Source organism: Bufo bufo, chromosome 5 (assembly GCF_905171765.1).
Source record: "Bufo bufo chromosome 5, aBufBuf1.1, whole genome shotgun sequence".
Classification (NCBI taxonomy): Eukaryota; Metazoa; Chordata; class Amphibia; order Anura; family Bufonidae; genus Bufo; species Bufo bufo.
In genome coordinates this window covers 221,140,149-221,163,856 of record NC_053393.1, presented here as the reverse complement: position 1 = coordinate 221,163,856, position 23,708 = coordinate 221,140,149, and the positions used below count along the sequence as shown (strand labels likewise).

The following is a 23,708-nucleotide window of genomic DNA, read 5'->3' as shown; positions in this document are numbered from 1 at the left end:
TTAAAACCACAGACAGAAGGACTTTTCTTCCCTGTTGCGGTTTTAGGTATTGGGTAAAGTATCGCAGCATTTCTAAGCGTACTTGTGTAAATGTATCGTTGTTATAGCTGCCCCCCCTACTTTTGTCCTGGCCCCCAGTGTGCCCCCCCAAAATTTGAAAGCTAGAGACGCTACTGTACAAATCTGCTGACAGATGCCCTTTAAAAGGGGTTGTCAGAAAGACTCTGGCAGCATTTTATAATCTTAAAGGGGTTATCCTACGAAAAAAAATTCAAACCAGTAGATGAATCTGAATATTTATTGTAATTGTATGTAATTTAAAATGCAGTCTAGCCACTGAGATATTTAACAAAAAAAATCTGTATGGCGCCAGCTGCTGTTTGATCTTTTCCTTAGATCTCTTGCCACCATACTGAGGTGGTCACACATGCTCAGTTCCATCCTTCAACTGCCACCAGCCATATCTTCCTTCCATGATCTTCCGAGGCAAGTGCCTCTGCGCAGCAAAAGATAGCCGGTTCAGACCTGAGCGTTCAGATAGCCGGTCCAGACCTGAGCGTTTTACAGCGCGTTCCTACGCGCTGTAAAACGCTCAACAAGGAGAAACCAATGCTTCCCTATCGGCATGGTTCTGACCTGGGCGTTTTACAGCGCGAACGATCGCGCTAAAAAACACCCGACGCCCCAAGAAGTTCAGGAGCTTCTTTGGGGCGTAGTGTCGCGCGGTCCCGTACATAGACTTCCAGGAACGCGCGACAATGGGCGTTCGCTTGTCTCCGCGGCGCGATTGTAAACGCCCGTACAATTGCGCATACAGAGCGTACGTTCAATACGCTCTGGTGTGAACCCAGTGTAAGCCTTATTTGGGCGTACAAACATCATCATGGGGTGTCCCAATCTCAGGGTGTGCGTTTTCCCTGCACACTGATGTTCCCAGCCACCAGGCAGGTGAGGGAACTGCAGCAGGGATACATCCACTTGCATTGGGCCACGTTGCAGTTCCCAGCACAGCTGGTGGCTGGGGCACCAATGCTCCACACAAAAAACACTGAAGCGGACAAAATGTTGACCCAGCACTGCAGCTCCTTCACTCTCAGGATCTGGGTACCCCTATCGATCATAAGATGGTGGCATATCCTGGCAACAACTATGTTTTGTTAATTTTGCATGATTTTTACATCCAAAGCTAAATATATTATTCATTTTATGTTGCATATTTTTCAAAACTGTATTAACATATTGTACAGTTAGAAATAATGGAAACAACAAAGCATTTCAAAGTAACAAGAAGCAGAATTTTAAAAACAGCTTTGTATGTGAACAGAGGAATGGACAGGAACTCAGCCTGAAATCTAAATCAAAGAAGTTATCAGCAGAACTGAGCACATGCTAGACGTATTTATTGCCCAAATGAAAGGGACCTTTTTAGTCTCTGCTTATGCCACCCAACTTTGTACTGCTGCAGCTGCTTCTCTTTTAATAGAATACCCAGAAACAGGGTACTGAAAGTGTCTCAAGGGTGCTGGCACACGTCCCGGCCGTGTCCTGCGTCTTTGGTGTGGAAAAAGCCGGAATTAGTACTTACCGGTAATTCATTTTCCATGAGATCACCACGACGGCCATACAAGGAGATTGACCCCTGACCTCTGTAGGGGCAGGAAGCAGAGAAAGGTTTAAATGTTCCCCTCCCACCACCAAACACCAGTGCTTCCAAAATATCAGAGTAAAGGGTGGTGGCTACACACGTGAAAAAAATAAATAAACAGGAGAAGATATTTCATCATATCAACCCCCGGGTAACAATAGGGAGGGAAATACGGGCCGTCGTGGTGATCTCATGGAAAATGAATTACCGGTAAGTACTAATTCCGGCTTTCCATATCATCACCACGACGGCCATACAAGGAGGTATATCAAATATGAATCTATGGGTGGGACACAGACTGAAGAACCCCTTGTCCAAAGGCCATGTCAGTCTTTTTAAAAAGATCCAACCTATAATGTTTGGCAAAAGTATGGATACTGGACCAAGTGGCTGCCCTACAGATCTCCTCTAGGGAGACACCCGCTCTTTCTGCCTGAGAAGAAGACATTGCCCTGGTAGAGTGGGCTTTGATATCGCCAGGGCAAGAAAGATTCTGTAGGGAATAACAGGAGGTGATGGTAGCTTTAATCCATCTAGCAATGGAGGACTTGGAAACTTTCTGACCCTTGTTTCTTCCTCCAAACTGGACAAAGAGGCAATCTGACTTCCTAAAGTCCTTAGTGGTCTCTAAATAATCCAGTACTGCCCGTCTGACATCAAGAAAATGAAGGGTAGATTCCCAATCATTAGATGGGTTATTAAACAAGGAAGGGAGGGTGATCTCCTGATCCCTATGAAATTTCGAGACCACCTTTGGTAGAAAACACGGGTCTAGTTTTAGGACTATCCTGTCATCTAGGACCTGTAGGTAAGGCTCTCTAACTGAAAAGGCCTGTAGTTCACTTATTCTCCTGGCTGAGGTGATGGCAACCAGGAATGCAGTCTTGTAGGATTTGTGCTTCAAAGAGCAGTCACTCAGAGGTTCAAATGGAGGATGCGATAGCCCCCTAAGGACGATATCTAGATCCCAGGAAGGTACGTGAGACTTTAGGGTCGGACGTAGCCTTGTTGTTGCCTTCATGAAGCGTTTTATCCACCTATGGCTTGCCAGCTCGGTGTCGTAAAAGCAACTAAGGGCTGATACTTGTACCCTGAGTGTGGATGGTTTTAATCCCATCTCGAAACCTCTTTGTAAAAAATCCAGAATCATCTGGATGTTTGGGGATGAGGTATTCGGTGAAGGCAAACCTGACCATGAGCAGAAACGCTTCCAGATCTTTAGGTAAATTGAAAAGGTCACCTTCTTTTTGGAAGCCTTAAGAGTTGAAATTACCGCCTCTGATAGACCCTGACGCTTTAGGATCTGGGTCTCAGGATCCAGGCTGCTAAGTTGAGGAAGTCCGGGTCCGGGTGTAGGATCGGACCCTGATGGAGGATGTCTCGTCTTTTTGGTAGAATCCAAGGACCTTCGCTGGCAAGGTTCCACAGGATTGGGAACCAGTTCCTCTTTGGCCAGTAGGGTGTCACCAGAATGACTGAAGTACCGTCCTGTATGACCTTCTGTACCACCCTCGGTATTAATGGAAGAGGAGGGAAAGCGTAATGGAGACCTCGGTTCCATCTGAGAGAGAAAGCGTCCAGGAAACTCGGGCTGTCTCTGGGATGTAGGGAACAAAAAACTGGTAATTTTGAGTTTGCTCGAGTGGCAAAGAGATCTATTGTAGGTCTCCCCCACCTGTCCACTATCATCAGGAAGACCTCCTCGTTTAAGGACCATTCCGAGTGATCTATTCTTGCCCGGCTTAGGTAGTCTGCTTCCACATTTAGGGACCCCTTCAGGTGGACTGCGGATACTGACCGGACATTCGCTTCGGCCCAGGCGAATATTCTTGCCGTCAATTCCAGCAGGCTGCACGAACCTGTGCCTCCCTGATGGTTTAAATACCTGATCACTGTCGTGTTGTCTGACAGGACTCTTACATGATGGCCCTGAAGATGAACTTTTGCTTGTCTTAGAGTCTTCCAGACTGCCCTTAGTTCTCGAAGGTTTGATGACTGGAGGCTGACAGATCTGGGCCAGACTCCCTGGTAATAGACCTCTCCGACCTTTGCTCCCCAACCGTACTGGCTTGCATCTGTGGTGATCTGGGCATAGGGGTTTCTTGACCACTGCACCCCCTTGGAGATCTTTAGCCTGTCCTTCCACCAAAGAAGGGAGGTCTTTATCCTCTGAGGGATGATCACCTTTTGGTCTAAAGAAGATTCTCTTCTGTCCCAAACCCTGAGTATCCACATCTGTAGGGTTCGAAAATGGATCTGACACCACTGAACGGATGGTATGCAGGATGTAAGGATCCCCAGTAGACTCATTGAGTCCCTGATGGAACAGAGATTCTTTGAGTTGAAGCTGGAGATCTTCCCTTGGATGTCCCGTATCTTGCTCTGAGGTAAGCAGGTTATCTGTTTCTGAGAATCCAGAATAACCCCCAGAAACTGGATCTTCGTTGTCGGATCTAACTGAGATTTTTTTATGTTGATCAACCAGCCCAGGCTTTCTAGAGTTTGACGGAAGAAACCTAGATCTCTCAGCAGGAGAGGAGCGGAACTGTTTGAAATCAGAAAATCGTCCAAGTACGGAAAGACTGTCAGACCTTCTTTTCGTAGATAAGCCACTACCTCGATCATTAGCTTTGTAAAAACTCGAGGGGCTGATGATATGCCGAAGGGGAGAGAGGTGAATTGGTAATGAAGGATTCTGCCGTGATGGTCTCTGACCGCGAACCTTAAGAACCGTTGAGAGCTGGGATGTATTGGTACGTGATAATAGGCGTCGGTCAGATCGACCGAGCACATTACTGAATTGCTTTGGAGCAAAGGGACTATAGATCTTAGGGTCTCCATCCTGAATTTTTGATAAGTAATGTATCTGTTCAGGCGTTTTAAGTTTATAATTGTGCGGTATGATCCCTCCTTCTTCTTCACTAGGAAGAGGTTGGAATAGAAACCCCCTCCCTGTTCGGATAGAGGTACTTTCACCACTACCCCCTTTGCGAGTAATTCCCGGATGCCCACGTAAATGGGATGATTGAAGTCTGGGACCGCAACCTTGGTGACCAAAAACCTCTTTGGGGGAGGGTCCGAGAACTGTATTCTGTAACCCGACCTTACAATCCTCAGAGCCCAGGAGTTTGAGGATATCTCCTCCCAGCGGGGAAAAAACATCCTCAATCTCCCCACCACCCGGATGTCACTGGTTTCCATTTCCTTTCTGGGGAGCAGAAGCGGGAGCCCTACCTCTCCCCCCTTTGGGGTAACTGAAACGGCCCGACTTGCCCTTTCCCGTGTATTGACTACCTTGGTTGGAAGGGGCACGAAAGGGATACTTCCTTTTATAGACCTTCTCCTCCGGAAAACCCTTCTTTTTATCGGAGGCCCTCTCTAGGATTTTCTCTAGTTCAGGTCCGAAAACATATTCTCCAGAGAAAGGGATGCCACATAATCTGGATTTAGATACTTTGTCCCCCGACCAGCACTTCACCCACAAGGCACGGCGAGCTGCATTGGACAGACCCGCATCTTTTGCTGAAAAACGCACTGACTCCGCGGAAGCGTCTGCCAAAAAAGCTGTAGCGGATTTTAACAGGGGAATGGCGCTCATGATTTCATTTGTAGAGGAATCGTCGGAGGCCCTATTCTCTAACTCAGAGAGCCAGATGAACATAGATCTGGCCACGGAAGTGGCTGCTATGTTTGACTTAAGCGTGAGCATGGCCGCTTCCCAGGATCTCCTCAGCAGGCCGTCGGCCTTTCTATCCAGTGGATCTCTGAGTTGAGAAGCATCCTCAAATGGTAGGCTGGTTTTCTTATTGACCCTAGCTACCTGGGCGTCAATCTTAGGGATAGTATTAAATGTCCTAGCTTCTTCCTGATCAAAGAGAAGCCGGTTCTGGAAGGATCTGGCGACGCCTAGTCGTTTCTCCGGATCTGCCCATTCATCCAAAATCATCCCCTTGATGTTCTCGTTAATAGGGAAGACTCTGGATTTTTTTACCCTGAGACCTCCAAACATCTCATCTTGTACTGACGTAGAGGGAACCTCCTCTACTCCCATAGTATCTCTAACGGCTTTTAACAGCTCGGGCATATCCTCAGAGGAAAAATAAAATTTCCTTCTGTTTTCTAAAAAATCCCGTTCAGAGAGCTTATCTTCATCCTCTGTGTTTAGAGGAGGAAGCTGAACCCCCATAAACCTCAGAGTCGGATGAGACATCATCGTCCGATTTGTGGCGTTTAGCGGGGGGCTCCGAAACCACAGGCTTCACTGTCTGAAGAGAGGAAAAGGCCGCAAAAGAGGATTTAATTTCTTCCTGCATCATGGACTTAATCTCATCCATGAGGGACGGTTGTTCCTCCCGGACAATTTTAGTAATGCAGACCCTGCACAGTTTCTTAGGGTAATCATCAGGAAGTCGTTTGAGGCATGAGATACACTTCAATGACTTCTTGGGTTTTCTCAGAGGTTCATTTGCAGTCTGGAAAACCAAGAGAGAAAAACCCCATTAAAATGTGCCCCGGTGAGAGAGGAAGAAAAAAACTCTCCCCTATGGGGAACTTACGGACGGTAGAGTAGAGGACTCGGTGTGTTCAGAGGCAGACATCCTGTAGTACAGCCGAAATCAGGTAGGTACTCACCGCAGGACGCTGCCGGCAGGAGAATCCATTTGAATCTTCCCGCCTTCTGAAGCCGGCCCCCTCCGTCCGCGTCACTTCCGGAAACGTCCGGCTACCCGGAAGTGACGAATTTGTATAGCGCCGCACGGCGCTGGGAGCACAAGCCGGCATGGTTTCGATGAACCAGCGGGCATCTCCGTGCTCCCGGGAGCAGGCCCCAGATCAACCGGAGGCGAGTCTCTCCCTACCCCCCCCTGTCCGGCGTTAGTACGAGACCGCGGGCAGACAGGGGGGGCCCCGCAAAAGCAGGTACGCGACTCCATACCACTTCTGCCTTCATCTCCACGGCGGCTGCCTGCGGAGACCTTTCTCCGCCCCTGTCCTCTGTAGGGACAGGAAACACTGGTGTTTGGTGGTGGGGGGGGAACATTTAAACCTTTCTCTGCTTCCTGCCCCTACAGAGGTCAGGGGTCAATCTCCTTGTATGGCCGTCGTGGTGATGATATGGAAAAAATCATGCGGTTTTTGCAGAAATGTACCTGCGGTTATAGTGCGTTTTCTTCCAGCAAAGGGAAAAAGCACAGCAAACCTTAATTACATTAATGTAACTCTATTTTGTAATTCACTTTTAGGCCTCATGAACACGAATGTATTTTGTTTCTGTGTCCGTTCTGTTTTTTGTGTGGCTAGGATGCGGACCCATTCAATTCAATGGGTCCGCAAAAAATGCAGACAGCACACCATGTGCTGTCCGCATCAGTATGTCCGTTCCGTAGCCCCGCAAAAAAAATAGAACATGTCCTATTCTTGTCCGTTCTAAGCATTGTTACAATGGATCCGCAAAAAAAAAACTATGGCATGCGGATCCGCAATTTGAGGATCGCAAAACACATACGGTCGTGTGCATGTAGCCTTACTGTGTGTTTTTGATTTGCTGGAAGAACACACACCAAAAAATGCAGACATGTTGTTGTAAAATCGCATGCGTTTTTTTGGATACGTTTGTTTGCCGCACCAAAAACGCAGAACAGCCGAAGAGTGCACCTGAACCCTTACACAATAAATTACAGAGGTGGCCGCAATATCTGCAATATATTCTATGTATCGTGTGGGACATTGGTGGCATATCGCTAGGATATGTCACCAATGTCAGATAGGCCTCCGAAAGTGAAAGAATGCACCGCCCATGTGCGACGTGCTCTCCATTCACTTATATGGGAGTTCTGAAAATAGCCCAGCGCACTTCGACTATTTTCTTAAATTCTGTAGTAATAAACCGCACATGCGTGGCCACGGCTCTATTAACTTCTACGGGACTGCTGGAAATAGCCAATCCAGCTCTTGGTTATTTTCTGTATTCCCACAAAAAATGAATGGAGGGCGACCGCTTTCGGGCTTTGTTCTAGAGATAGGTGCAGGTCCCAGAGGTGGGACCTGCATCTATCTGACATTGGTGGCATATGCTAGTGCCAACAATGTCTTAGGTGAGACAGCCCCTTTATTGAGTTTTCTGGGACCTGCTCACTGACGACCTCTCCTTAGTAAAGGTCATCAGTATTAGATCCACAGGGGTCCGATTTCCAGCACCCCTGCCGATCAGCTGTTATCACAAGCTCCGGCGCACAAACTTACACAGCTCCATCCAAGGTGTAGTGGTCATGCCTGGTTACTGCAGCGCTGCGCTGTTTACAGAGAGAATACCCAGATCACAATCAGAACAGTGATATGTAGCGGGGGAGCGGTGTATCTCCACGGTATAAAAACAGATTTATATAGTAAAAATTATGCACACAACCCCTATAAGCACTGTATTATATGCCATTAATAGCTAAACTCAGCACCTACGTAGGTATAGCCAGGGGACAATTGAAGATACTGTATGTATATAGCTGTAAACATTTATCTTTGCAGGGTTCTTTGAATTGCAATACTATTGGGTATCACTAAAGTTATTACATTTATTCTCTTTTGCATACTATTATGTTTTATACATTTTTTTATTTATTATATTTTTAAACTAATGAGTAAAAAAAAAAAATCTGAAAAGTACTCACGAAAGTATTTCAAGGTCTCTTCAATCTGTTCAGTAGTAAGGTCAATGTTGGCATCAGGAGAGATGAGTGGCGTTTGGAGCCAGTCGTCGTGATCATAGCCATAGATGGTGTCGGCTCTTAGCTTGTAATGAGGCAGCTGCTCTTCCAGTAGGCTGATGATTTCAACTTCCGGAAGGTCAGTACTATTACACACATCTATATGAAGAAAAGACAATTGAGAAAATAGTCAAAAACATACAAAAGTTTGCTTTGTAACGTCACACAGGGCAACATGATTGGTCATTTTGCCATTCACTTGTAAAACTAGAGAGAGAGTGTATACAGAACACCTTTAAGCCGCCCTCGCCAGGCCTACGAAAAGGGGCATGGTGAGGTTGGGACCATCAGCCCTGGCACATTCATCATAATTTACGCCTCTAGTTATCAATATCAGCTCAGCAGGGGTCTAACTCCCAGCACCCCCACCGATCAGTTTGAACAGAACGCAGTGCTCGTACGAGCGCCGCCTTCTTTTCACTGTTTACCTGCTCGCCATCAACAATGCAGCGGCAAGCAGGTGTAATTCCACTCCGTCTGCTTCTTCCCACTGAAGTGAATGGGACAGAGGAGCTACAATTTCTCGCCACTACAATGTTGACAGCAAGCAGTTAAACAGTGAAGGGAAGGCAGCGCTCATACGAGTGCTGCTTTCTCTTCAAACAGCCGATCGACGGGAATGCTGGGAGCCGGACCACCGCCGATCTGATACTGATAACCTACCCTGAGGTAAGTCATCAACATAGAAAACTGACCAACCCCTTTAACGTTTTAGCATATCGAGACATTTTGGACAATTGTATGCTAGCAACCTTGTGAGAACAGTTTGGGGGGGGGACGCCCTTTTGTGTTCCAGCATGACTGTGCTCCAGTGCACAAAGCAAGGTCCATAAAGACATGGTTGGGTCAGTTTGGTGTGGAAGAACCGACCTCAACCCCATTGAACGCCTTTGGGATGAGCCAGAATGGAGATTGTGATCCAGGCCCTTCCGTGCACCATCACTGTCTGACCTCAGAAATGCCCTTTGGACAAATGGGCAAAAATTCCCACAGACACTCCAAACTCTTGTACAGAAGAGCGGAAGCTGTTTTAGCTGAAAATGGAAGCCGGCCATCTCCATATTATGCCTATGGATTTAGGAAAGCTCCTGTAGGTGTTGCAATACATTCGTCCATATTGTATATCTTATCATCAAGAGCTGGCATATGAGATATTTCTGTTCTTGGGATACACCCAATGCCAGTGGCTACGCTTTCAACCACATCATTATTACACCAGTACAGCTAATAGGCGTTAAAAATGGGTCATAAGAAAAATGGTAATTATTCATCATTTGATAACAGTTAAACCTTATGTACATCTTTGGGGCATTTTTTTTTTTAAAGGGATTCTGTCATCAGATTTTACCCCATAACCGAAACATATGCTCATGTCCAGACTAATAAGAAGAATCCTAAGCTGGCCTTATTAAACCTCACTGTGGCTCTATTTGCCCAAAAAACAGGTTTTTATAACCTGTCAATCACTTACTTAAGGTGCCCGAGGGGAGGTCCGTTAATACAGGGTGCCCGCCCGCACCCCTCGCCGTCCGGTGCCCAGCGCCGCCTTCCCTGTCTTCAGAGCCGCCTTGTACAGCTCAGCGCCGCCTCCGCAATCCTCCCCATATCTCTGCCAGATCCCACGCCTGCGCACTAAACTCAGCCTGGGGCGCCCGTGCGGACTCCTGGCAGCGGCTTCGTTGAGAGAAGTGCGCATGCGCCGGCCTGATGCGTACTTCGCTCAACCCTGATATGACCTGCAGATTGGCTGAGCCTAGTGCGCAGGTGCAGGATCTGGCAGAGGGACTGGGAGGATTGCGGAGGCGGAGCTGAGCTGTAGAAGGCGGCGCTGGGCACCGGACAGCGAGGGGTGCGGACGGGCACCCTGTATTAATGGACCTTACCTTCGGCAGCTTTAGTAAGTGATTGACAGGTTATAAAAACTTGTTTTTTGGGCAAATAGAGCCACAGTGAGGTTTAATAAGGCCAGCTTAGGATTCTTCTTATTAGTCTGGACATGAGCATATGTTTAGGTTATGGGGTAAAATCTGATGACAGAATCCCTTTAACTTAAATGAATGTGTTTTGGAAGCATTTTTGAAATAGGGTTTTATTAAACACTATGCTTTCTTTGGCTTCTGCAGCTCCTACTGTACGTATCACAGTACATAGCAAGCTGCACAATGCCGTTCAAAATAAAATTCATCACAGAGCTCATTTGAAATTCGGTCACCAGCCCTCATCTCTCCTCTTCTGAATGGACTTAAATTTCGTTATAAATCAGCCTAGAAGTTCAAAAACAGGCAGCTAAAATATAGGCATGGGCAGACTGGGAACGTAAAGCCGTCCTGGGAAAAAAAACTAAAAGTGCTTTTTGTTGTAGGTGGGTCCAAACTGACAGAAGGTGGGGCAACAGAGGTAGGCAGGGCCAACACATAGGCAGGGCATGCAATACCGTAGTGCAGTACAAAATACCACCCCAGCAGAACCAAATAGCTGCACAAAATACTGCCACCCTTACCACAGTATTCAACTGTATCACCGTCCTGAGGATAGCGATACAGTTAGGGTCCATTCACATGTCCGTAGTGTATTGCGGATCAGCTATACACCCGGCCGGCACACCCATAAAACTGCCTAACCTGTTCTATTTTTTTCGGGAGCCGAGGACTAGAAGATCGGGGCCGCACTCTGGAAATGCGGATGCGGACAGCACACTGTGTGCGGTCAGCATCTCTTCCGGCCCCATAGAAAATGAATGGGGCCGGATTCGTTCCGCAACATTGCGGAACGGATTCGTACCCATTCTACGGACGTGTGAAAGGACCCTAAAGTTCAGGAGGACACCTGCAGCCGTTGGCCAGGTACATAAGTGCGTGATGGGCTTTGTATTAATTAATGCTTAGAGCTTTAGATCCTTAGTTTCCCAGCTGGTGGCCGTGAAGAAGGTTTGGGTGGCCCCCTGTAGGGTATATGGCCAGTCCACCCCTGAATACTGAAACCCTCCCGAGAGCTTTTATAACCATTGATAAAGACCATTACAGGCACTGTTCTCATCACCTCTCATGTACAATGACAATCTACTTACTCATTTTGTGTGGAGTAAGTCTTCCCTGTGTCCCCTCCTGCCTCTTGCTCAGATGGTCACATTTTCCCTACAGCTGTCATGGCTCCACCGGTCTAAACACAACACATGCAAGCACTGCTGTACAGAGACTGCTGTCACACAAGGCTATGAATTTACTGACTAAACATACCTAAAACAAAGCCAGATCACTGACAAGGCCGCATCAACTAAAAACGGCTGCCCTTTCCGTCTCTGCCAATCCTATTCCCACCAGGCTGTCTTATGGCATGCAGCCAGTCTACATTCCTCTGCACAAATTTACACCAACTAACGCAGATCTCCTACAAAACAACATAAAATATACGCTCCTTTACGTCATATAATGTTTCACATAGGTTAAACAACAGCCCCTGTTCATAAGTCATATTAGATTAGGGCATATGGACATCAGAAAGGAGGTGCTCTGCTCAAGACAACCCTCTATTAAGCCTCATTCACACCTCAGTGTTCCACGGACGTGTGCTGTACGTATTCTCCACGGACAGCTCACGTACTCATTCATTTTAATGTGTGTATTCACACATCAGTGTTTTAGCACGTACAGTATGTATGCTCTATTTTGTCTGTGTCCACAGATCCATCACGGCCATTATAGTCTAGGGATATGTAAAAACCATGCATCCGTGTTTTGCGGATCATTAGGAAGAGATGCTTTGAAAATTATTTTATTTTTCAGCTGTGCAGTGAAACACAGATGACACATGGACAGCAAAAAATGGACACACGGATCCAACACAGGCATCTTCATGGAGGCATCACTGACCACCTTTTCACGGATTAAAGCACGGACGTGTGAATGAGGCTTTAAAGGGTAAATTCACATCCAGCATATTTGTTACAGAAATGTTTCACTAATCAGAACTGCAAAAAAAATTAAATAAAATTGCCCATTGTTCTACAGAAAAAAAATAAAAATAGGTTCTTCCATTTCCTCAGTTGCAGAAATATCATCAACATATCTGAAAGCTTTTGTAATTGCATGGAATTAAACATTAATTGAGTTATATCTGTATAGCACCGCCTGCTTTTGTTTCTCTTATTTCTTTGACCTTCGCCATCAGATGGTCGGACATACTCAGTTTTACCCTTCATCTGCCTCCTGAGCTGTGATAGGGAGAGCATGGACACGTCCCCTGAGCTGTGATAGGGAGAGCATGGACACGCCCCCTGAGCTATGATAGGGAGAGCATGGACACGGCCCCTGAGCTGCAGCAGAAAAGACACTCCCCTTGCGCTGCCAGCTTAACCCCTTAAGCCCTATTTCACCTTAAGGACCAGGCCATTTTTTGCAAATCTGACCAGTGTCACTTTAAGTGCTGATAACTTTAAAACACTTTGACTTATCCAGGCCGTTCTGAGATTGTTTTTTCGTCACTTATTATAGTACTTCATGACACTGGTAAAATTATGTAAAAAAATAAAAAATTTATTTATAAAAAAAATACCAAATTTACCAAAAATTTGTAAAAAATTGCAAATTTCCAAGTTTCAATTTCTCTACTTCTATAATACATAGTAATACCTCCAAAAATAGTTATTACTTTACATTCCCCATATGTCTACTTCATGTTTGGATCATTTTGGGAATGATACTTTATTTTTTGGGGATGTTACAGGGCTTAGAAGTTTAGAAGCAAATCTTGAAATTTTTCAGAAATTTTCAAAAACCCAATTTTTAGGGACCAGTTCAGGTCTGAAGTCACTTTGCGAGGCTTACATAATAGAAACCACCCAAAAATTACCCCATTCTATAAACTACAGCCCTCCAGGTATTCAAAACTGATTTTACAAACTTTGTTAACCCTTTAGGTGTTCCATAAGAATTAATGGAAAATAGAGATACAATTAAAAAATTTCACTTTTTTGACAGATTTTATTTTAATAATTTTTTTCCAGTTAGAAAGCAAGGGTTAACAGCCAAACCAAACTCAATATTTATGGCCCTGATTCTGTAGTTTACAGAAACACCCCATATGTGGTCGTAAACTGCTGTACTGGCATACGGCAGGGCGCAGAAGAATAGGAATGCCATACGGTTTTTGGAAGGCAGGTTTTGCTGGACTGTTTTTTTTGACACCATGTCCCATTTGAAGCCCCCCTGATGCACCCCTAGAGGAGAAACTCCATAAAAGTGACCCCATCTAAGAAACTACACCCCTCAAGGTATTCAAAACCGATTTTACAAACGTCGTTAACCCTTTAGGTGTTCCACAAGAGTTATTGGCAAATGGAGATGAAATTTCAGAATTAAAATTTTTGGGCAAATTTTCCATTTTAATCCATTTTTCCCAGTAACAAAGCAAGGGTTAACAGCCAAACAAAACTCTATATTTATGGCCCTGATTCTGTAGTTTACAGAAACACCCCATATGTGGTCGTAAACAGCTGTACGGGCACACGGCAAGGCGCAGAAGGAAAGGAATGCCATACGGTTTTTGGAAGGCAGATTTTGCTGGACTGTTTTTTTTGACACCATGTCCCATTTGAAGCCCCCCTGATGCACCCCTAGAGTAGAAACTCCAAAAAAGTGGCCCCATTTTAGAAACTATGGGATATGGTGGCAGTATTGTTGGTACTAGTTTAGGGTACATATGATTTTTGGTTGCTCTATATTACACTTTTTGTGAGGCAAGATAACAAGAAATAGCTGTTTTGGCAGTTTTTATTTTTTGTTATTTACAACATTCATCTGACAGGTTAGATCATGTGATATTTTTTATAGACCAGGTTGTCACGGATGCGGCGATACCTAATATGTATACTTTTTATTTATTTATGTAAGTTTTACAGAATGATTTCATTTTTGAAGCAAAAAAAATCATGTTTTAGTGTTTCCATAGTCTGAGAGCCATAATTTTTTCAGTTTTAGGGCGATTACCTTAGGTAGGGTATGATTTTTGCGGGATGAGATGACGGTTTTATTGGCACTATTTTGGGGTGCGTGTGACTTTTTGATCGCTTGCCATTACACTTTTTGTGATGTATATAGTGAATAGTTTATTCAGCACAGTTTTTATTTAAAAATTTTAACGGTGTTCATCTGAGGGGTTAGGTCATGTGATATTTTTATAGAGGTCAATACGGACGCGACGATACCCAATATGTATACTTTTTATTTATGTAAGTTTTACACAATAACAGCTTTTTTCAAACAAAAAAAATTATGTTTTAGTGTCTCCATATTCTGAGCCATAGTTTTTTTTCTTTTTTGGGCGATTGTCTCAGGTAGGGGCTAATTTTTTGCGGGATGAGGTGATGGTTAGATTGGTCGCTTGCTGTTGTACTTTTTATGATGTAAGGCGACAAAAAAATTGTTTATTTAGCACAGTTTTTATTTTTTACGGTGTTCATCTGAGGGGTTAGGTCATGTGATATGTTTATAGAGCCAGTCGATACAGACGCGGTGATACCTAATAAGTATACCTTTTTCTCTCTCCCCCCCCCCCCCTAATTTTTTAACTTTATTTGGGGAAAATTACGTTTTTGTTTATTTTTACTTGAAACTTTAAATTTTTTTGGGGAAAACTTTATTTTTCACTTTATTTTTTGTCCCACTTTGGGACTTGAACTTTTGGGGGTATATTCCTTTACAATGCATTCCAATACTTCTGTATTGGAATGCATTGGCTGTATGAGTAATACTGTGTGTATTACTCATACAGCTTCTGGGGCCTGTGGGATCCAGGGGGCTGGATCTCACAGGCTCTTCACCAGAAGGCAGCGCAGATGCCTCAGGAAGGCATCGCGCTGCCTTCCATGCCATCAGGTACGTCATGTGTCCTTAAGGACTCGGGAAACATGCCGTACCGGTACGTCATGTGTCCGTAAGGGGTTAATATAAATCTAGCAGAGCAATGAATGGAGAGATCTCAGGATCCATGTGAGGTACAGGGCTGGTTCTAGTTTTGTTAGAAGAAGATTGCCACGTACTATATGATGTCTGAGTTTTATTTTCTGCATTAGTCATGGGATAACCCCTTAAAAGATACTGGACCAGGTTAGAAAAGGGTTGTCTTCTTCATAAGACAAGACACAGCAAAGTTTGAGTTTTCCAACTTTCAAGATTTGGTGTTTCCTATATTTCTTTTGTGGTCTCATGGTCAAACAACTACAGATATATTTTTACATTGTGCCGTCTGAACAAACCCATAGTACAGATTGTGCAGTGTGAATGTGGTGTAACTATAAAAAAAAATTGAGGCACCCGAAAAGGCACCTTTTTTTTCAGAATCTGAACCTATGTTGTCTGGCAGAGGCATATTTGACGTACACTTTTTCCTCTACAGCTTTCAGTTTAAGCTACAGCTTGATAAGAATTTAGTTTGTTTATGAGCTGTCAGGAATTCAGAAATAAGAGCTACAGATCAAGCCATCAGAGCAGCTCCCCCACAGATTCAGTCTGTAGATTCACTGAAAAAAAATAATATTCTTAGCCCAAGAGTAGCATGCAACTATAAAAGATTGCCTCCAAAAGGACTCCATAAATAGCCTTTAAAAATAGTATATAATGGGCTTAGAAGATTTGTGGTTGTCACCTACTGCATTCTTTGAATAAGGTTGAAGCGCACCTGGAAAAAAAAGGTTTACGATGGCTGTGCTTCTTTTACAATCATAATTGTGAAGGAACAGTCGTTTGGGCTTCCCAAATGTTTCCTTCAGCCATATTATTCCCTGTTTCAGCTGCACAGCTGGATGCATTTCACTCAGAAGCAGGGCTGTACCCCTTTATACAAGTCCGCCAGCAATGTACTGCTGTGACATCCTTTCCCTTACTTTCCATTATGTTGGTTTTCAGCTCCAGAGCTCAACGAACAGATAGGGAGGGATAAATCAGTCTAACATGTAGGAGGCTTTTGTGATGTTCAGAAGCAAAGAGGAAGCATTTTCTTAGTGAGGCTCAGCTAGCTCTGACATGCTGCCACTTCCTCTCTGCAGTCTTCTGTGTCTCTGTTATTAGGGACGGATCTTGCCTGATAACAGGCAGTGGGCTGCAACGTAGGTGGAAGTGAGACCCCTTGTGGTTATGCAGCTTTTTTTTCCAGGTGGATTCAGGCATATATTATTTTAAATAAGCGATTCAGGAATTTGCTAGTTGCACCGTTCTCTATTAAATTAAGTTGTGTGAATGCACAGTGACTCAACTACATTTTCTGTATCATAAAGCAAGCCTGCATTGCATACTCATGCCTGTACTCTCATTATCATGCCCCCTCCGTCTGGTTTCCCTTTTTGTCACGCGGCATACTTTCCATGACTGTAACATTGCTAAGCAACATCACAATCTGCTCTCTCCTTCAGCTCTCATCTGTCTGAGCCTCTCTCCGCCAAAACACTGACAATGCTGCCCAAACTTCTAAGAGGTTAAATCAGGTCTAACCACGGCATGTATGTCAAGAAAAGAATAACCCTAATGAGCAAGTTAGTCGTACAGGAATGGAACTTGTGATATTTTAAATGCAGAATTTAAAGAGGTTTACCAAGATTTTCATACTGATGACCTAGTCTCAGGATATGTCATCAGTATCTGATGGGTGGGGTCCTGCACCCTGGACCTTGCCAATGAGCAGCTTGAGAAGACACTGGCACTCCTGTGAGCGCTGCACCTTCTCTGTTTTTTCTTAGGGCGAGTGACATGTTCATGTGTCACATGGCCTAGGAGCAGTATTCAAGTGAATGGTGCGATACCAAGCACAGCCGCTAAACAATGTATGGCGCTGTGCTTGGTGAGCAGGGAGGAGGCAAAGGTGCTCACAGGAGCGCCAGTGCCTTCTCAAACAGCTGATCGGTGGGGGTCCTGGATGTTGGACCCCCAACTGAGTAGATACTGATTATCTATCCTGGGAATAGGTCATCAGTATAAAATCCTGGAAAACCCTTTTAAAGAGGACCTTTCACCGATCCTGACATTGTGAACTAAGTATCATGACATATACAGCGGCGCCCAGGGATCTCACTGCACTTACTATCATCCCTGGGCGCAGCTCCGTTCTCCCGTTATGTCCTCCGTTATGTTCGGGGACTTGGTTATAGTAGGCGGAGTCTGCCCTTGTTCTGCTGGGCGTCTCCTTCTCCTAGGCTGTGACGCTGGCCAATCGCAGCGCACAGCTCACAGCCTGGGAGAAAAAACCTCCCAGGCTGTGAGCTCTGAGCTGCGATTGGCCAGCGTTACAGCCTAGGAGAAGGAGACGCCCAGCAGAACAAGGGCAGACTCCGCCTACTATAACCAAGTCCCCGAACATACCGGAGGACATAACTGGAGAACGGAGCGGCACCCAGGGATAATAGTAAGTGCAGTCAGATAGGGCTGAAACGATTACTCGATTAAATCGAGTAATTCGACACAAAAAAATCCTCGATGCAAATTTTTTGCATCGAAGATTCGTTTGTGTCATGTGACCACGGATCGGGAGTGAAGCGCTTGCTATTACTCCCGCTCCGTGGTCTCCTGCGGCGCTTGGAATACTTACCTTTCCAGCAGGCGGCCTCCGGACACTCCACAGTACGTCCATGGTCCCGCGCTGCTCTGACCTCCTGACGTACGCACGCCGTGACCCGACGGACTGTGTGACGTCAGGAGCAGAGCAGCGCAGAACGATGGAGTGTCGGCAGCGCCCCTGCTGGAAAGGTAAGTGGATGAAACCGAGGGGGTGGGGGTGCAACTAAGGCCAGGCGCCTGGAGTGCACAGCGTCATAGAAACCAGTGACGCTGTGCACTACGGGTGTCAGGAGGAGCATGGGGGCAGAGCTGATGGCACAATGGGGGCAGAGCTGATGGCACAATGGGGGCAGAGCTGATGGCACAATGGGGGCAGAGCTGATGGCACAATGGGGGCAGAGCTGATGGCACAATGGGGGCAGAGCTAATGGGGCAGAGCTGATGGCAAAATGGGGGCAGAGCTAATGGGGCAGAGCTGATGGCACAATGGGGGCAGAGCTAATGGGGCAGAGCTGATGGCACAATGGGGGCAGAGCTAATGGGGCAGAGCTGATGGCACAATGGGGGCAGAGCTAATGGGGCAGAGCTGCTGATGGCACAAGGGGGCAGAGCTGCTGATGGCACAAGGGGGCAGAGCTGCTGATGGCACAAGGGGGCAGAGCTGCTGATGGCACAAGGGGGCAGAGCTGCTGATGGCACAAGGGGGCAGAGCTGCTGATGGCACAAGGGGGCAGAGCTGCTGATGGCACAAGGGGGCAGAGCTGCTGATGGCACAAGGGGGCAGAGCTGCTGATGGCACAAGGGGGCAGAGCTGCTGATGGCACAAGGGGGCAGAGCTGCTGATGGCACAAGGGGGCAGAGCTGCTGATGGCACAAGGGGGCAGAGCTGCTGATGGCACAAGGGGGCAGAGCTGCTGATGGCACAAGGGGGCAGAGCTGATGGCACAAGGGGGCAGAGCTGATGGCACAAGGGGGCAGAGCTGATGGCACAAGGGGGCAGAGCTGATGGAACAAGGGGGCAGAGCTGATCGCACAAGGGGGCTGATGCACTTGGGCTGATCGCACAGTGGGGAACAAAGGGTGTTGGGGGCTAATGGCAGGGCGTCTGAGGTTTTTATAAAGGAAAACAGTATTATTTTTTTCTTATTAGATTACTCGATTAATCGTAAAAAATAATCTATAGAATACTCTATTACTAAAATAATCGTTTACTGCAGCCCTACAGTCAGATCCCTGGGCGCCGCTGTATATGTCATGATACTTAGTTCACAATGTCAGGATCGGTGAAAGGTCCTCTTTAAGTTCAACTCCATCAAAATCAGAAAATTCGGACTGGAGTCTGGAGAACGAGAGCAATCTCTTATGAAGCCGATTCCTGTAGGTCCAGTTTTGGTGCATAAGGTCCATCAAATCTAAATCCAAACAAATTAGAACCACGAGCAGGAGAATCGTCAGCTTGGCAACTTCATGGCAAGCTACGAAATATAGCTTCACCCTGAGTACTGCGTATCCAGGAAGTCACCAGGACGGCAGGTATCATAAGAAATGCTTTTCCAGGGCAGGAAACCATAATGATTTCTTTAATGACACTGGCCTCTTAGGAGTTCAGCCTGACAGATGATTGCTTGTAATGTCAGGTTCTCCAGTCAATAAGTAACATCAGTATATAATGGAGAAGCTCACATTTTCTTTCTGCATATTCCTGAACAATATAGATGAGTCATTTCTAGGGCCGTCTTTAACGCGGGGCAAAAGGGGCAGCTGACCCGGGCCCAGTTGTTCCTGGGGGGCCCAAGGCAGCTCGGTGTCCCAACTCCCGATCCTATCCTTCACTATGCGAGCGGCATGGCTCGCATAGTGAAGGACTTACTTGCTCCTCCTCCTCCTCCCGACCTCCCCCCTTGCGTATGCCGCGCCACATCCTCCCGCCTCGACTTGCAAAGGTAAGCGAGTCTGCGTCACCAGTCAGCTCTATGGAAGTAGGGCCCGCCAGAAGAGAAGGAGTGATTCAGCGCTGCACACCTACCGTGCTCCCAGTGAGTCACTTACAGAGGCGAGGCACAGCGTGTGTGTGTGTGTGTGTGTGTGTGTGTGTGTGAGCGCAGCCGGACGGGGAGTGCCAGGGGTGCTGTGTTGTGGCGGTGTATCGTGCAGGCAGTGGGACTCTGTGAGGAATGTCGGTAATCACTCACCTCCTCACCTGTCTGTATAAACTGCTGCAGAGCAGTGTATGTAATGTGTACGGTAGTGCTGTGTGTGAATGTGTGTGCAGCAGAGCTGTATGTGTAATTTGTACAGCAGAGCTGTGTGTGGGTAATGTATGCAGGCTGCAGCAGAGCTGTATATATAATGTGTACAGTGGAGCTGTGTGTGAATGTTCATGCAGCAGGGCTGTATATGTAATGTTACAGCACAGCAGAGCTATATGTGTAATGTGTACATCAGAGCTGTGTGTGGAAAAAGTGCATGCAGCAGAGCTACATGTGTAATGTGTACAACAGAGCTGTGTGTGGAAAATGTGCACGCAGCAGAGCTATATGTGTAATGTGCAGAGCAGAGCTGTGTGTGATTGTGCATGCAGCAGAGCTATATGTGTAATGTGTAGAGCAGAGCTGTGTGTGAATGTGCGTGCAGCAGAGCTAGATATGTAATGTGTATGGTGAAGCTGTGTGTGTGTAGGTGGATGCAGCAGAACAATACTGTATTACATTTACTCTTAAAAAGAGTAAAATATATATATATATATATATATATATATATATATATATATTTATTTTTATTTTTTTTATTTTTTTTAAAATATATACAAATGTAATTCACCCCCTTTCCTAAAACTTTAAATAAAAATACATAAAATATAAAAATTAACATTAAGGGTTTCGCCACATGCGAAAATACCTGTACTGTTAAAATATAAAAATATTTACCCCATATAAACGGCAAGATGGAAGAAAACTTCCCACCAAAAAAATTAAGTGATCAAAAAGTCATACACACCCCAAAATGGTATCAATGAAAAGTACAGGTCGCTCGCAAAAAATGAGCCCCCATACAGCTCCATACACATAAAAATAAAAAGTTATGGGGGTCAGAATATAAAATGTATTGGTGAGATTTTAGCTCTGCCGTTGGGCGGGCATGGGAGCACAGGGATCTGGTGGTGTTAGGAAGGGGTATTGAGGGTAGGGGGTCCAAGATGAACTCTTGCAACAGGGCCCATGAGCCTTTAGCTAGGCCCCTGGTAGTGGCATATACTGCATCTGCTGGTAAAGACCTCTGTCATCATGTGTACATAGTGGTCCTGTGAGGCTTCAAGGCAGGGGTGTCGACTCCTGTGAGCATGTGCATCATACAGTCCCTAAATAATACTGCCAAATAGCAACCATACACTACTGCTGCTCAATGTCCACACATAACCCCATACAGACGTGTTCACATAATACTGCCATGTTTATAACACTGCCACATAGTAGGTACATATTGCTGCTATGTAATACCCACATATTACTTTCTCCATACCGTGTTCACATGCTGTACTGGCCGCCACCATCCCTATTGATCTAGACTAGGGAATGGGTTCATGGTGTTTCCCAGCTACAGGCGTTTATCACCGATTCTCAGGACGACCGTGGCTTGGAAGAGCTTAAATAGAGTAGGGGTAAAGCATGCTTCCTGCACCTCCATTTACATGCCATGATGCTGATGGAAACACATAGGGCCCTGAAAGGGTGCATCGTTAAATCACTGGAGGTCTAGGGCACTGATGGGGTTAAAAGTGAAATCCCTCAGAAAACATAATAGAGATTTAAAAGATGACAGATATCCTACATCCGGACTGATAGTGGCTCCTGTTACTCTCCTGAATGCTGGGTACTGCCCTCTACATGTACCAGGATGAGCAGCACCTTTGTATCCTGGACAATAGCGCGACATTTTGTCGCACGACAATGTTTATAATGATAGTCTATGGTGATCGTCTACTCTACGAGGTGTGTGGATTATTTTTTTTGTGTCTTGTGGTGGAGGGCATGATTGCATGCTAGGGTGTGGGAAGGCGGGATCCAGGGGGCCCAAGTAAATTCTTGCCCAGGGTCCAAACAATATTAAAGACGGCCCTGGTCATTTCAAGCTTCTAACATTAACATCCTCGACCTCAGACCTGTACACAACTACAAGAACAGCCAGGATTACTGCAGAGGACAGGGCAAGGAGTCTGCTCAAATATTTCATAAAAGCAGGGCAAAGACATAATGGCTTCATCCAGGGGCGACCTGGCCATAGACCCTACAGGGAAACTTCCAGGTGGGCTTTCCAAGCCCTTCTGTGGAAATGCCAGCCGGACACATAACGATCTGATGCCCTCAGCATTAATTAATGCTAGGAGCATCAGATACCACAGTAATACACCTAGCCAGCAGCTGCTCTCCTGAATTCAACTGCTACATAGCAATGACCACGTGCAAACGTCTTGTGAGCAGACACCTCAGAGAGAACGATCGGGATTGTGCTTTATTAGGAATACTCATTCCATTCCTGGATACGTGAAGCATCTCCTGTACAAGCTCTGCCTCTAATGCCACCAGATGTAAGGCAGCTGTCCTATAAGTCAATGTTCAGCTCTTAAAATAAGCCTTGAGACATGACTTGGATATTAAATAAGCCAGCACCTCATCTGCAGACAGCTGTTTCGGGGTGATTGCCCCTCATCAGTGCAGAGCAGAGAGTAATACACCTAGCCAGCAGCCGCTACACTGATATTTGGTTCTACTTGGGCAGTATTTTGTGCTGCACTACAGTATTGCTTGCCCAACCTACTTCTCTTGTCCCTGCCTAGTGGTGTTGCCCTGTCGTTTGTCAATTTGGACCCATCTACAACATGGGGTCACTTTTAGTTTTTTTCCAGGGTCACTTTAGGTTCCCAGTCCATCCCTGGCTTCATCAATACGTAGCAGAATTCATTCCGATTTTTCACTTAAATTTTGCTCTAATACCAGACGGAGCCCCAGACACAAACCGTGCCATTTCTGGAACAGAGAAGTCATCTTTTCTACTCTCATGCCGCCTTTTTAAATTTACCTGGCACTGGAAGCACAAAAAATATTAGATTGTCAGGAGATGTACGAGCTGAACCAGTATCAATGCAATATATCACCTTGAAGGAGGGTCATAGGGTTTTTTATTTTCTTAAAGGGGTTGTTCTCCCCCCCCCCCCCAAAATAAGGCTCTGTAGTCATGTGTGAGCCAGTGATTGGCTGCAGTGGTCTGCGTCAGCAAGGACGAGATGTCATCACGTTAGGTCCGCTGTGGTCCTAAGGCAGAGGGGACAGTAGCATCGATGTTGGAATGGAGCAGCTTCACATTCTGAGCTTTCAAATAAATGGTTGACTAAATGCACAGACAGGCCAGGTCCTCTAGAGTAAAAGGGGCCCCTAGCAGCAGACCTCCTCTATGACCCCCCCTTCTAAGACATCCACATGTGTCAAAGGTTGTCAGAGCAGTTATATGGGCAGATGCACGAGTCTTCATGAGACTTACTGTCCTCTAGCGATTCATTTTCATTAGCTAACTCATTATCAGCACAGACAGGATTACAATGAAAGGTAACATAAAATATAGTACACATACTAATAAGCATTTTAATGTAAAAAAAACACTAATGTGAAGGAGTCTTAGTCTGCACCTGGGAGAGAACAGGTCTAAGCCCTGTGCTCATCAAAATCCTGTACTAAATAGCAATGACCACGTGCAAACGTCTTGTGA

General features: G+C 45.8%; 1 protein-coding gene across 7 annotated transcripts in view; it reads right to left on the bottom strand.

Annotated features, from left to right (window-relative positions):
* TRAK1 (trafficking kinesin protein 1) overlaps positions 1–23,708 on the bottom strand; it is a 159,494-nt gene that overhangs the window by 120,754 nt on the left and 15,032 nt on the right. For 4 of the 7 annotated variants that reach the window (XM_040433638.1, XM_040433640.1, XM_040433641.1 and 1 more), the window contains exons 1-2: positions 11,474–11,607; positions 8,311–8,505 (exon numbers count right to left, since the gene is read on the bottom strand). In XM_040433638.1, coding sequence (XP_040289572.1) covers positions 8,311–8,505; positions 11,474–11,477 — 199 coding nt within the window. In that variant the 5' untranslated portion in view covers positions 11,478–11,607. Of the gene's footprint in view, positions 1–8,310; positions 8,506–11,473; positions 11,608–11,642; positions 11,683–23,708 lie in introns of those variants that run through there. The other 3 variants (XM_040433645.1, XM_040433642.1, XM_040433644.1) reach the window with 2 other exon arrangements.